Source organism: Oncorhynchus mykiss, chromosome 9 (assembly GCF_057628025.1).
Source record: "Oncorhynchus mykiss isolate SJ-2025 chromosome 9, ASM5762802v1, whole genome shotgun sequence".
Taxonomy (NCBI): domain Eukaryota; kingdom Metazoa; phylum Chordata; class Actinopteri; order Salmoniformes; family Salmonidae; genus Oncorhynchus; species Oncorhynchus mykiss.
The window spans coordinates 23,908,469-23,922,233 of record NC_143030.1 but is presented as its reverse complement, the minus strand read 5'-3'; the positions used below and the strand labels follow the sequence as shown (position 1 = coordinate 23,922,233).

The window sequence follows — 13,765 nt, the reverse complement described above, 5'->3', positions numbered from 1 at the left end:
GCTGGGGGAAGGAGGAAGGAGACAGTCATAGGAAGCACACAGTGTGTGTATGTGTGTGTGGGAATGTACACTTGTTTGTGCACATGCCTGAGTGTGTCTGCGTATGTGCCTGCGACTCTACATGTGTGAATGTGCATGGTCATGAAAAAGGTGGGTGTAAATTCCCAAGCCTGCAGTACAACAGTGCCATCTAGCTTAATGTTTCTAATTAATTCTATCACAGGGGGAAAACTAGGTCCTAAGGATCTGCAGTGCTGCAGGTCTCCAATTAGCTTCCACTGCATTCATTTCTCAGTGCATTGATTGTTTTATAATCTGATGAGTGTAAATTACCCTCACAACCCCTTTTCTCTGGTTTTCAAATCAGGCCTTTCTGGATAACCCGGCGTTTGCAGCCGCACTCAACCACGGGCTCGAAGGCACGAGATGGACGGAAGAACTGCTCGCCAACTTCCTGTACAACGGGCCCCCTGAGGACCGCCCCGCGGGCATGCCGCCGAATGACTGGCGCGACGTGTTCAACACCACCAGACAAATCCTGGACCTCCTGAAGAAGTTCATTGGGGTTTGTTAATTCTCTCTCTTCACATTGTCATTTGATCTAATTCTTCCCCCTTTCACAAAATACACTGACATGGAGTGTGTTTATGTATCCTCCCACTGGGCACAGACGGTCAATTCAACATTTATTCCACATCGGGTCAACGTCATTCCATTGACATGAGGTGAAAACAACGTTGATTCTACCATTGTGTGCCCAATTGTCTAGCTCTAATATATGAGGAAAAAAATGTTCAACACCGTGTGTGCGTTCACAACTATAATAGTTAAATTCTTCACCCCCAACAGCACAAGCTGTCATTTGATTGGGTGAATACAAAGGTCCATATCAATTGACAACCTAGACAACATTCCGAAAAATGCCTAACTGTACTGCTGTGGTAATAAAACGGATAGTTATAAGCATCCATGGACACACATTTCAGCTAACATAACACAAGACACAGCGCTATCTTTACACATACTGTTGTGACATGCAGACAGTTGGGTGAACATTGATGTATTGATCCGTTTGGTGGTTTGCAGCGATACACTACTTTCCCTTGCGCTATGTAGCCACACGTGTAGACTACAGACATTTCGTCATCCCCCTCATTGCTAATACCTGGGAGATGACATCTAAGCCTCCAGGGGTTTAACCACATGGGGCAAAAAAAATCAAAAAGTAATGCAATCCATTTTTGTTCCTGATGTAATTCCGTATCTGAAAATGGACGCCGGGATGATGTTTACTCGTCAATCATTTACCTTTTCCTTGTCGCATAGGCTCAACGCATGCTGAGCGTGGACAGGGGGGAGAAAATGTGAAATGTGCTCTCTCTCTCTCTCTCTCTCTCTCTCTCTCTCTCTCTCTCTCTCTCTCTCTCTCGCTCTCTCGCTTCCTCTCGCTCTCTCTCGCTTCCTCTCGCTCTCCCTTTCTCTCTCTCTACCCCTTCCCCCTCCTCTCCCCACTCTTTTATTTTTGCTCTCTCTCTCTTCCATTTGAATTTCTCTCAAGGTATAAAAAATGTAATCAGTATATTAATCAAAGGCTCATGTAGTCAATACATGTCAAGTTGAGGAAACATGGCCAAATGTAACTATAAATCAACATTTCTGGTCTTTCAGGTCCTTCAAATTCAAGAAGACATATGACTAGTAATACAACATTGATTCTTTATACTTTCTGAAAATGAAATGTCAAATTGGTTGGACTCATTACATCCACAGAATTTACTAATCCAATATGAATTTTATGAATACACAAATGGCTAATCGTTGACCAGAGGATACGTTTGGTTGTGAAAGATGTTGACTGGGTGCCTACATAAGCTACTTCCTGAAGTGGTCCATAGATAGATTAACTTAAGTGAGTAGATACACTTGATTTGTATTCTGTTATCATCTATAATGCAGATGGCTAGTCCTCCCCAGCAAATATGCTGGCACATGGCTAAAAACATATTATCATATACAATATATAAATGTACACTGAGTGTACAAAACATTGTGAACACCTGCTCTTTCCATGAAATACCGTGCCTTCTAAAAGTATTCATACCCCTTAACTTAGTCCACATTTGGTTGTGTTACAGTATGAATTCAAAATTGATTAAATCAATTGTTTAATCACCCATTTACAAACATTATCCATAATGACGAAATGAAAAAAAAACATGTTTTTAGAAAATGTTGCAAGTTTATTGAAAATGAAATACAGAGATATCTAATTCACACCCCTGAGTCAATATGTGTTGCAATCACTTTTGGCAGCGATTACAGCTGTGAGTCTTTCTGGGTAAGTCTCTAAGAACAATGCACACCTGGATTGTACAATATTTGCACATTATTATTTTTTAAATTCTTCAAGCTCTGTCAAGTTGATTGTTGATCATTGCTAGACAGACATAAATTGCCATAGATTTTCAAGACGATTTAAGTTAAAACTCTAACTAGGCCATTCAGGAACATTCAATGTCATCTTGGTAATGTAACGGTTTTCTTCTGCTGAAGGAGAGGAGGACCAAAATGCAGCGTGGTTAGAGTTCAACATGTTTAATCAAGACCATACACGAGAACACTACAAAATACAAAACAACAAATGTGAAAACCGAAACAGTCCTATCTGGTGCAATGACACAAAGACAGAAGACAATCACCCACAAAATACCCACAGAGTATGGCTGCCTAAATATGGTTCCCAATCAGAGACAACGATAGACAGCTGCCTCTAATTGAGAACCAATCTAGGCAACCATAGACCTACAAACTACCTAGAAAGGAAACAGCCCCATAAACATACAAAAACCCCTAGACCAGGCAAACACATAAATCCCCCATGTCACACCCTGACCTAACCAAAATAATAAAGAAAACAAAGATAACTAAGGCCAGGGCGTGACAGGTAAGCTACTCACTCTCCCAGTGTTTGTTGGAAAGCAGACTGAACCAGTTTTCCTCTAGGATTTTGCCTGTGCTTATAGCCTTATTCCGTAAATGTTTTCCCTAAAAAGCTCCCTAGTCCTTGACAATGACAAGGATACCCATAACATGATGCAGCCACCACCATGCTTGAAAATATGAAGCATGGTACTCAGTGTTGTGGTGGATTTGTCCCAAACATAACGCTTTGTATTCAGGACAAAAAGTACATTTCTTTGACACATTTTTTTTAGTATTACTTAAGAGCATTGTACCCATAACATGAGCATCTAAGAGCATTGTTGCAAACAGGATGCATGTTTTGGAATATTTTTATTCTGTACAGGCTTCCTTCTTTTCACTCTGTCATTTAGGTTGGTATTGTGGAGTAACTACAATGTAATTGATCCATCCTCAGTTTTCTCCTATCACAGCCATTAAACTCTGAATTAAACTGTTTTAGTCACCATTGACACTGTAACTGTTTTAGTCACCATTGGCCTCATGGTGAAATCCCTGAGCAGTTTCCTTCCTCTCCGGTAACTGAGTTAGGAAGGACACCTGTATCTTTGTAGTGATTGGGTGTATTGATACACCATCCAAAGTATAATGAATAACTTCACCATGCTCAAAGAGATATATATTTTTTTAAATTACCCATATACCAATAGGTGCCGTTCTTTGCGAGGCATTGGAAAACCTCCCTGGTCTTTGAGGTTGGATCTCTTTTTGAAATTCTCAGCTCGACTGAGGGACCCTACAGATAATTGTATGCGTGGGGTACAGATTTGGGGTAGTCATTCAACAATCATGTTAACCACTATTATTGAACACGGAATGAGTTAGTGAAACCTATTATGCGATTTGTTAAGCACATTTTTACTCATTAACTTATATAGGCTTGCCTTATAAAAGGGGTTGAATAGTTATTGATTAGTTCTAATTATTAAATAGTTATTGATACAAGACAGCTCGGCTTTACATACTTTTTTACATATTTACATGTATTTTTTTAAATTGACAAAATAAATTCCACTTTGACATTATAAGGTATTGTGTTTAGATCAGTGATACAAAATCTAAATGTAATCAGTTTTAGATTCAGGCTGAGAAAGCAAAGGGGTGTGAATAGTTTCTAAAAGCACTGTAGAATTGACCAGGTGAATCCAGGTGAAAGTTATGATTTCTTATTGATGTCACTTGTTAAATGCACTTCAAATCAGTGTAGATGAATTCGAGGAGACAGGTTAAATACATTGTTTTTAAGCCTTGAGACATGGATTGTGTGTGTGTGCCATTCAGAGGGTGACTGGACAAGACAAAATATTTAAGTGCCTTTGAACTGGGTATGGCAGTGTGTGCCAGGAGCACCGGTTTGTGTCAAGAACTGCAATGCTTAACAGTTTCCCGTGTGTATCAAGACTGTTCCACCACCCAAATGACATCCAGACAACTTAACACAACTGTGGGAAGCATTAGAGTCAACATGGGCCAGCATCCCTGTGGAACGCTTTTAACACCTTGTAGAGTCCCTGTCCCAATGAATTGAGGCTGTTCTGAGGGCAAAAGGGGGGAGGGGGGCATGCAACTCAATATTAGGAAGGTGTCCTTAATGTTTTGCACAGTCAGTCCATGCTAATGTCCTCCCGCAGCTATCATCTATCAGCGTACCCTCTACAACCATGACATCACTGTGTCTGCTACTACAATGTTGCCTCGTGCCCAAATAGCAACCGGATACATTTATGGTGCAGTTATTTTGACCAGGGCCCATAATAGTGCACTATTTAGGGAATAGGGTGCCATTTGTGAGTCTAATAAAGGGCAGCGAGAGATTGGAGGTGGCAGCCTGTCACATTGTCAGTAGGTTAGTTCCTCAACCGTGATCGAAGTCCAATCGTTGCTATCCAACTGCATAGACTTAGCACCACCATATCCAGTGGTTGGGGAAAAGCATGACATGTTTGACATAGGGTGAATTTGCTCTAGATGCTGATTTTGGATCAGATTCACATTTTCCCAACTAATAGTTCAAGTTAGGATTGTGGGAGGAAGATGCTGATCCTAGATCTAGACCTAGCGTCAACTTCACCCCGGATCTAGTAGGGTTAGGGTTTATTGAGGACAAAATGTACTTACTATGACTGTGATAGAGCATGTGGTTGTCTCACCGAGCAATCTTAAGATAAATGCAATAGCTGTAAGTTGCTCTGAATAAGCGTGTCTGCCAAATTACTTAAATGTAATAGGATTTTGATGGGTTGACTTACAGCAGTGGGCTTGTGCTGAGTGGCTGTTTAGCCTGCTTAGCCTGCTTCCTCAATGGATCACTACAGATTACAAGTGTAGATCCAAACTCTTAAAGAGGACAAACTTTTGAATGCAGTTGACGTTTGACTCTGCAGTGTTCTTGTCATAAGTCGTCATGGCGATTATAAACTAAGTGGGACATGGAAGTGTCTGTCAGGTCTCAGCTGAAACATCAGCTTGACAAGCACACATACACAATCCATGTCACAATTGTCTCTAAGCTTAGAAATCTTTCTTTAACCTGCCTCCTCCCCTTCATCTGCACTGATCTGAAGTGGATTTAACAAGTGACATCAATAAGGGATCACAGCTTTCACCTGGTCAGTCTGTGTCATGGGAAGAGCAGGTGTTCCTAATGTTTTGTAAACTCAGTGTATATGACAATGAAACATATGTATTTGTTAAAGAGATGCTGCCACATGGTTGGTCGTACAGTATGTAAACTCTCATAGTTAATACATTGTAGGTAAGATGACACAATATATAATTATATCTAATGCATTGCGAGTAAACCAATACATTAAAACCCCTTTCCTGCAGTCAAATGACCTAGTGGCCTCATGGGTGGAATAAACATTTATCTTTTTTAAATGCTGGAAATCCGGTGTTTCTATGTAAAATAGTTTTGTTATATTTCAGTCTTCTGTGATGTATAAAAAGTGTAATATTGGGATGCAAACTCAAAATGGAATACATTTCAACTCTATATCCGACATGGTGCGGCTGTCTTCTTCTTTGTAAGCCCATAACCATGTGTGTGAGATGTGTACTTTTGTTTCAAAGTAGATTTGTTTAAGACTTCCAAGAAACTCTCTGTGTGACCCTGATTTAGCCCACTGCAGCAAAAGTCGAAACAAACCTGACATTTCTCTAGATACAGGGCAGGCACAAACTGCCCAATAATCATATAATGTCATGTACTGCATAACGTACAGTCAAAAATGTGACATGCTGAATTTGGACACTCAATAACAACATATGCAATGATATGCTGTCTGTGAAAATAGCAAAGGACCTTCTTTACTGAGAGAAAGTACCATAACAAACCCGTGTGGTAGAGGTATGTGTGGACAGCTGTCAAGCCGGACTCACTCCCCAGATGGCTAGCTCATTACAGTCCATCGGAAACAAGGATATAAAGCGAGTGCCAGCCAGCTACCAAATCTATATCTCAGTATGCCTCAGCTATACTCCATAACATATCCCTTGGCAGCTCTGCATCATTTGTAACTCCGCTGTTGTCCAGTCTATTGTTTTCAGTGTCAGTACCAAAACATATTGGTTCTACTGCACCATTCCTCAGGCATGTCTTATGTTGTTGTTTCTGTTCATCACTTCTTTTTGGATCGTGGTATTGCAGGAAGGCTATTTTCACTTTTTATTTTATTATTGTCTTTTAGTGAGGAGCATTAATGCAAATATGGTACGTTTAAGCAATAAGGCCCGAGGGGGTGTGGTATATGGCCAATATACCACAGCTAAGGGCTGTTCATAAGCATGACTCAACGCTGAGTGCCTGGATACAGCTCTTTGCCATGGTATATTGGCCATATACTCTACCACAAACCTCAGAGGTGCCTTATTGCTATTATAAACTGGTTACCAACGTAGAGCAGTAAAAATAAATGTTTTGTCATTCTCGTAGCATGCGGTCTGATATACCACTGCTGTCAGCCAATAAGCATTCAGTGCTCGACCATCCAGTTTCTAATCATGTGTACATGTCTAAAATCTTACTGTCGGTACAGGAGAAAAAGGTTGTGTATGATATTGCGGAAGACCTAACATGAGTTTGTATGCCCTATGCACTGAGGCACAAACTTGATTTGCATGCTCAAAATCGAGTTACAAATCATGTAATTTCAAACATTGTGTACAACAATCTACCTAAGGTACTCTGATGTTTACTATTATCGCTATGATACATAATGGGGAGTTGAAATGAGTTGAGTGTTGATTGAAGGACATTTTAGATTAGATAGATAAGATTTGTTTATTAGTCACAGGCACAGGGTCGCAGATGTAATCGCAGGGCACGGTGAAGTACTTATGCTTCTAGCTCCAACAGTGCAGGTCAAATGTGGCCGGTGACACTTTGCTCCTTCAAAGCCCAATATCTTGAAAACTTGACTGCTGACATGAGTGGAGTTTTCCTTTTAAGATTAGTTTCTGTAGGTAATGGGACTCTATTGAGTTCAGTAGTGCAACTACATTTTACTAAAAGTATATGCAAACAACTTTAATCGTGTCTTTCATGGGCGGTACAGTTGGCCTTGAATTGTCCATCTTTCAGAGTTGTTGGAAAGATGGGAGATGCGACGAGTGGGTGTAATGGTTTTGGACATGTTCTTTCTGTGTAATATCTGTGAAACACCCAGGGCTGGAATTGGTTGGCAACAGGTGGGAACTTTTAAAGGAATGGGGTTCCCAAAGTGACATTTTCAGGAAGATCTGTATCCTGAGATGAATGCATACCTAAAGCACTCTCCAGCGCTCTCTTTTCTCGTCCCATATTAAAGTAACGATCTTGTTTAAGACCCCTAGCAGTTTGTAAAGAATTAAGTAAACTTATTTTCTCTCTTTCTTAGCGTAAACTTATCTTTCCATGTTACAGTGCCTGGACCTGGATAAGTTTGAGGCTGTTGACAGTGAGGGACATCTCGTGGCTAGAGCCTTGGAGCTTCTAGAAAACGATACGTACTGGGCTGGTATAGTTTTCGAAGACCTCGACCCTGCCGCCAGCCACCCCCCTCCTTACGTCAAGTACAAGATCCGCTTGGACATCGATGAGGGGGAGAGTACCAATAAGATTAAAGAAAGGTAGGCACAGTGCACAGACTCTCCACTGTCAGCCTGTTCTGTTTTAGTGCCAAAGAGAGAACTTTGGGCGACAGGGCCTGTATTCATAGTGTCTCAGAGGAGTGCTGATCCAGGATCAGGTCTCCCCGTCCATGTAATGTTATCCAAGATGACCTAAAAGGTGAAACATATCCTAGATCAGCACTCCCACTGAGACACTTTATGAATACAAGCTTAGCCTTTTTTTTGTTTTTTTTGCCAGACAATTGAAGTATCTAAAGCAAATAGAGATTTTCTTGCATATTTCTCTGCTACAGTGCCTTGCGAAAGTATTCGGCCCCCTTGAACTTTGCGACCTTTTGCCACATTTCAAGCTTCAAACATAAAGATATAAAACTGTATTTTTTTGTGAAGAATCAACAACAAGTGGGACACAATCATGAAGTGGAACGACTTTTATTGGATATTTCAAACTTTTTTAACAAATCAAAAACTGAAAATTGGGCGTGCAAAATTATTCAGCCCCCTTAAGTTAATACTTTGTAGCGCCACCTTTTGCTGCGATTACAGCTGTAAGTCGCTTGGGGTATGTCTCTATCAGTTTTGCACATTGAGAGACTGACATTTTTTCCCATTCCTCCTTGCAAAACAGCTCGAGCTCAGTGAGGTTGGATGGAGAGCATTTGTGAACAGCAGTTTTCAGTTCTTTCCACAGATTCTCGATTGGATTCAGGTCTGGACTTTGACTTGGCCATTCTAACACCTGGATATGTTTATTTTTGAACCATTCCATTGTAGATTTTGCTTTATGTTTTGGATCATTGTCTTGTTGGAAGACAAAGCTCCGTCCCAGTCTCAGGTCTTTTGCAGACTCCATCAGGTTTTCTTCCAGAATGGTCCTGTATTTGGCTCCATCCATCTTCCCATCAATTTTAACCATCTTCCCTGTCCCTGCTGAAGAAAAGCAGGCCCAAACCATGATGCTGCCACCACCATGTTTGACAGTGGGGATGGTGTGTTCAGCTGTGTTGCTTTTACGCCAAACATAACGTTTTGCATTGTTGCCAAAAAAAATGTTGGTTTCATCTGACCAGAGCACCTTCTTCCACATGTTTGGTGTGTCTCCCAGGTGGCTTGTGGCAAACTTTAAACGACACTTTTTATGGATATCTTTAAGAAATGGCTTTCTTCTTGCCACTCTTCCATAAAGGCCAGATTTGTGCAATATACGACTGATTGTTGTCCCATGGACAGAGTCTCCCACCTCAATTGTAGATCTCTGCAGTTCATCCAGAGTGATCATGGGCCTCTTGGCTGCATCTCTGATCAGTCTTCTCCTTGTATGAGCTGAAAGTTTAGAGGGACGGCCAGGTCTTGGTAGATTTGCAGTGGTCTGATACTCCTTCCATTTCAATATTATCGCTTGCAAAGTGCTCCTTGGGATGTTTAAAGCTTGGGAAATATTTTTGTATCCAAATCCGGCTTTAAACTTCTTCACAACAGTATCTCGGACCTGCCTGGTGTGTTCCTTGTTCTTCATGATGCTCTCTGCGCTTTTAACGGACCTCTGAGACTATCACAGTGCAGGTGCATTTATACGGAGACTTGATTACACACAGGTGGATTGTATTTATCATCATTAGTCATTTAGGTCAACATTGGATCATTCAGAGATCCTCACTGAACTTCTGGAGAGAGTTTGCTGCACTGAAAGTGAAGGGGCTGAATAATTTTGCACGCCCAATTTTTCAGTTTTTGATTTGTTAAAAAAGTTTGAAATATCCAATAAATGTCGTTCCACTTCATGATTGTGTCCCACTTGTTGTTGATTCTTCACAAAAAAATACAGTTTTATATCTTTATGTTTGAAGCCTGAAATGTGGCAAAAGGTCGCAAAGTTCAAGGGGGCCGAATACTTTCGCAAGGCACTGTATATCTCAGATGATTAATAGTAAGCATTCGGTGCCAATAAATTGATGATTCCATGTCACTCATGGGACAAATGTCATTACAATATGGTGTATCATATAACGGTTTCATCCATGATGTTTTCAGCCGCGGCTGTCTCTTAAACACTGACAATCATGTGATGTGTGTCCTTTCAACGTAAAGGGGATGGTCTCCCGGGGCCCGTGACTCCTTCAACAACCTGCGCTATATATGGGGAGGCTTCGCCTATCTGCAGGACATGATGGACCACGGCATTATACGGGTGCACACGAACAAATCACAGCCGCTCGGCGTGTTCGCCCAGCAAATGCCGTATCCCTGCTACGTGGACGACGTGTGAGTGCAAAAGCTTTTATCTGTCTGCCCATGATTAGAGAGGGAAGAAGGCATTAACACAATAAAAATCTACTCACTCTGGGACTTGCCACTCACCGCCATCACAGGCTTGAGTAATGGTAGTTACTAAGCCCTCACAAATGTCACTGTGGAAATGTTTTTTTTTTTCAGAAGCTACAGAGTATCTCTTCTTTTGTCTTTCGTCATTGGCTACTGCTGTCTGGCACAGCCACAACTTAGGAAAACATAGAGGAGAGAATTGTTAGTATTGCAATTCTAACATGAGCGTTTGAGGTCCATCAGGAGTTTTCAATTATGAATTTTGGCTAAGCTGAGGAAAAACAAACTCGTGTCAAGACGGAGAGACAACAAGACAGAGAAGAAGATGTCTGAGCTATTGATTTACTCAAACCACAGGCTACCCAGGTCTTGAACATTATATACCCGAGCCAGTTTTCCCAAAAGCATCTTAAGGCTAAGTTCCTCCTTAGACTCTTCATAAGAGGATCATTGAATCGAAGAGCTGTTTCCCAAAACCATTGTTACTAAAGTTGCAGTTCAAAAGGTTTGTTATTTAACGATTGCATCAGACCACTCGTAGAACAGGTTCTGTAATTGTGTCGAATTAGACGCTTCACAAGTCCTCAACTGGCAGCTTCATTAAATAGTACCCGCAAAACACCAGTCTCAACGTCAACAGTGAAGAGGCGACACCGGGATGCTGTCCTTCTACGTAGAGTTCCTCTGTCCAGAGTCTGTGTTCTTTTGTGGGTACTATTTAATGAAGCTGCCAGTTGAGGACTTGTGAGGTGTCTGTTTCTCAAACTAGACACACTAATGTTCTTGTCCTCTTGCTCAGTTGTGCACCAGGGACACCCACTCATCTTTCTATTCTGGTTAGAGCCAGGTTGCGCTCTTCTGTGAAGGGAGTAGTTCACAGCGTTGTACGAGAACTTCAATTTCTTGGCAATTTCTCGCATGGAATAGCCTTCATTCATCAGAACAAGAATAGACTGACGAGTTTTTTAAAAAAGTATTTTTTTCTGGACATTTTGAGCCAGTAATCGAACCCACAAATGCTGATGCTCCAGATACTCAACTAGTCTAAAGAAAGCCAGTTTTATTGCTTCTATAAACAGAACAACAGTTTTCAGCTGTGCTAACATAATTGCAAAAGGGTTTTCTAATGATCAATTAGCCTTTTAAAATGATAAACTTGGATTAGCTAACACAACGTGCCATTGGAACACAGGGGGTGATGGTTGCTGATAATGGGCTAATGTGCGCCTATGTATATATTCCATTTTAAAAATCAGCCGTTCCCAGCTACAATGGTCATTTACAACATTAACAATGTCTACACTGTATTTCTGATCAAATTGTTGTTATTTTAATGGACAAAATTGCTTTTCTTTCAAGAACAAGGACATTTGTAAGTGACCCCAAACTTTTGAACGGTAGTGTACCTACGGTATATATTTCAATGTTATTGAAATACTTTATTTAGTTAGAGTTAAAACACTCGTAAGCTTACGTTCCATCGCTATCGGGAAACAGGGCCCTGATGTACCTTTTAATTATTCAGGCTACATTCTTATAGTCCCTCCCTTTCATTCAATGTCATTTTTCCTCCTGGAGAAAGTACCCAATTCCCTTATGAAGCCACTGACAAAGTCCATGATATAGAGATTGATAGGGACCATTCTATTCTGTGTAAATTAGGCATTCATTAGTGTTACTGTTTTATGTCACAATACATACAGTGTCTGTATTTCGAGACAGAGAATGCACTACAGCGCTCAGTCTTAGGCAGCTACGGTTTCCTTAGAGGAAATTACTCCCATCTAAATGGATTGATCATGTATCTCAACGACATCATCGGGGGACAGATAATTACAAAGGAGATCTAAGTCCACTTGTACAACAAAGTACACTGAGTGTACAAAACATTAAGAACACCTTCTTAATATTGAGTTGCACCCCGCCCTTTTGCCTTCAGAACAGCCACAGTTCGTCGGGTCTTGGACTCTACAAGGTGTCTTCCACAGGGATGCTGGCCCATGTTCACTCCAATGCTTCCCACAGTTGTGTCAAGTTGGCTGGATGTCCTTTGGATGTTGGACCATTCTTGACACACACGGGAAACTGTTGAACGTGAAAAACCCAGCAGCGTTTCAGTTCTTGACACAAACCGGTGCTCCTGGCACCTACTACCATACGGTCAAAGGCACTTCAATCTTTTGTCTTGCCCATTCACCCACTGAATCACACACATACACAATCCATGTCTCAATTGTCTCAAGGCTTAAAAATCCTTCTTCATCTACACTGATTGAAGAGGATTTAACCATTGACATCAATAAGGGATCATAGCCATGGAAGGAGTTCCTAATGTTTTGGACATTCAGTCCCAAGTGCACTAAATAGTGACTAGGGTGCAAAGCAGACGCAATGATTCAGGACACAGATATTTCCTGCATTAGAAATCACTCTACCTAAGACCAATGATTTAATTAACAAGTTGTTTACAGCACTAGAGCATATAGCCTAACAACCGTCATGGGAACATACCCTTCTTATGATACAGTAGTATGACCAGGGCTAGAGGGAGTGGAGACTAGAGTCATGTTACGAGGATGTTACGATTGTAGATCAGACCTGGGTTCAAATGGTATTTGCTTTCTGTCAGATACTTCCGCTGCAATTGATTGTGTGTGCTTGGAGCAATGGAACCAATATAATAGTCCCGTAAGTGCAAACTCTGTCCACGTGGTTGACTTAGAACTCAAGAGAATTCATGTTTAACCTATGTATGTTTTTAGATGCAGTAGGCCTAGTGTGGCTGGTGGCATTGATTAGAGCACATGTATTTCGAATTCTTTATCTGTGCTTTATCAAGCTTGCCTGATTCAATGTAACCCCTGGAAAAGTCCAGTGTGAATCCCACCCATCTGGCACTCCAGGTCGGCCCAATCAAGCTCAAAATGTTCATGCCAAATACTATTTGAACCCAGGTCTGGTTAGAAATGTGTTATTTTTAATTATGGTAAGTTACTCCGTATGGTTGCCTTGGAAACATATGGTTAAAGACAACATTAGTGCTAGTCGGACAGAGAGCACATTGGCAGAGTCAGTAATGTCTTTATTGATTTGTCATCAACATCTGGACTAGCAATTGAATCTCCATGAAAAAACGTCTCTCTTTAGCCGGATAATCAGCTTGGTTGGTCGCACAAACCACATAACATTCTGTTGAATCTTCAAAAAAGACCTTGATTGGATATAGGGTCGACTAGCTTTATACAATGAACAAGGTATTACAACAACCGACATAGAAACATGATTAGCTGTTTGCAAAAATCGAATCTATCTGAATACTTGTAAATGAAGGTTAAACAGCGTTGTTAGC

The 13,765-nt window shown here is 41.0% G+C and overlaps 1 protein-coding gene across 3 annotated transcripts in view; it reads left to right on the top strand.

The window, feature by feature from the left end:
• The window catches only part of LOC110531729 (phospholipid-transporting ATPase ABCA1), a 246,423-nt gene that overhangs the window by 52,810 nt on the left and 179,848 nt on the right, over nucleotides 1–13,765 (top strand). For all 3 annotated transcript variants that reach the window (XM_021615071.3, XM_090183773.1, XM_021615072.3), the window contains exons 12-14: nucleotides 368–565; nucleotides 7,886–8,091; nucleotides 10,183–10,356. In XM_021615071.3, coding sequence (XP_021470746.3) covers nucleotides 368–565; nucleotides 7,886–8,091; nucleotides 10,183–10,356 — 578 coding nt within the window. The remainder of the gene's footprint in view (nucleotides 1–367; nucleotides 566–7,885; nucleotides 8,092–10,182; nucleotides 10,357–13,765) is intronic.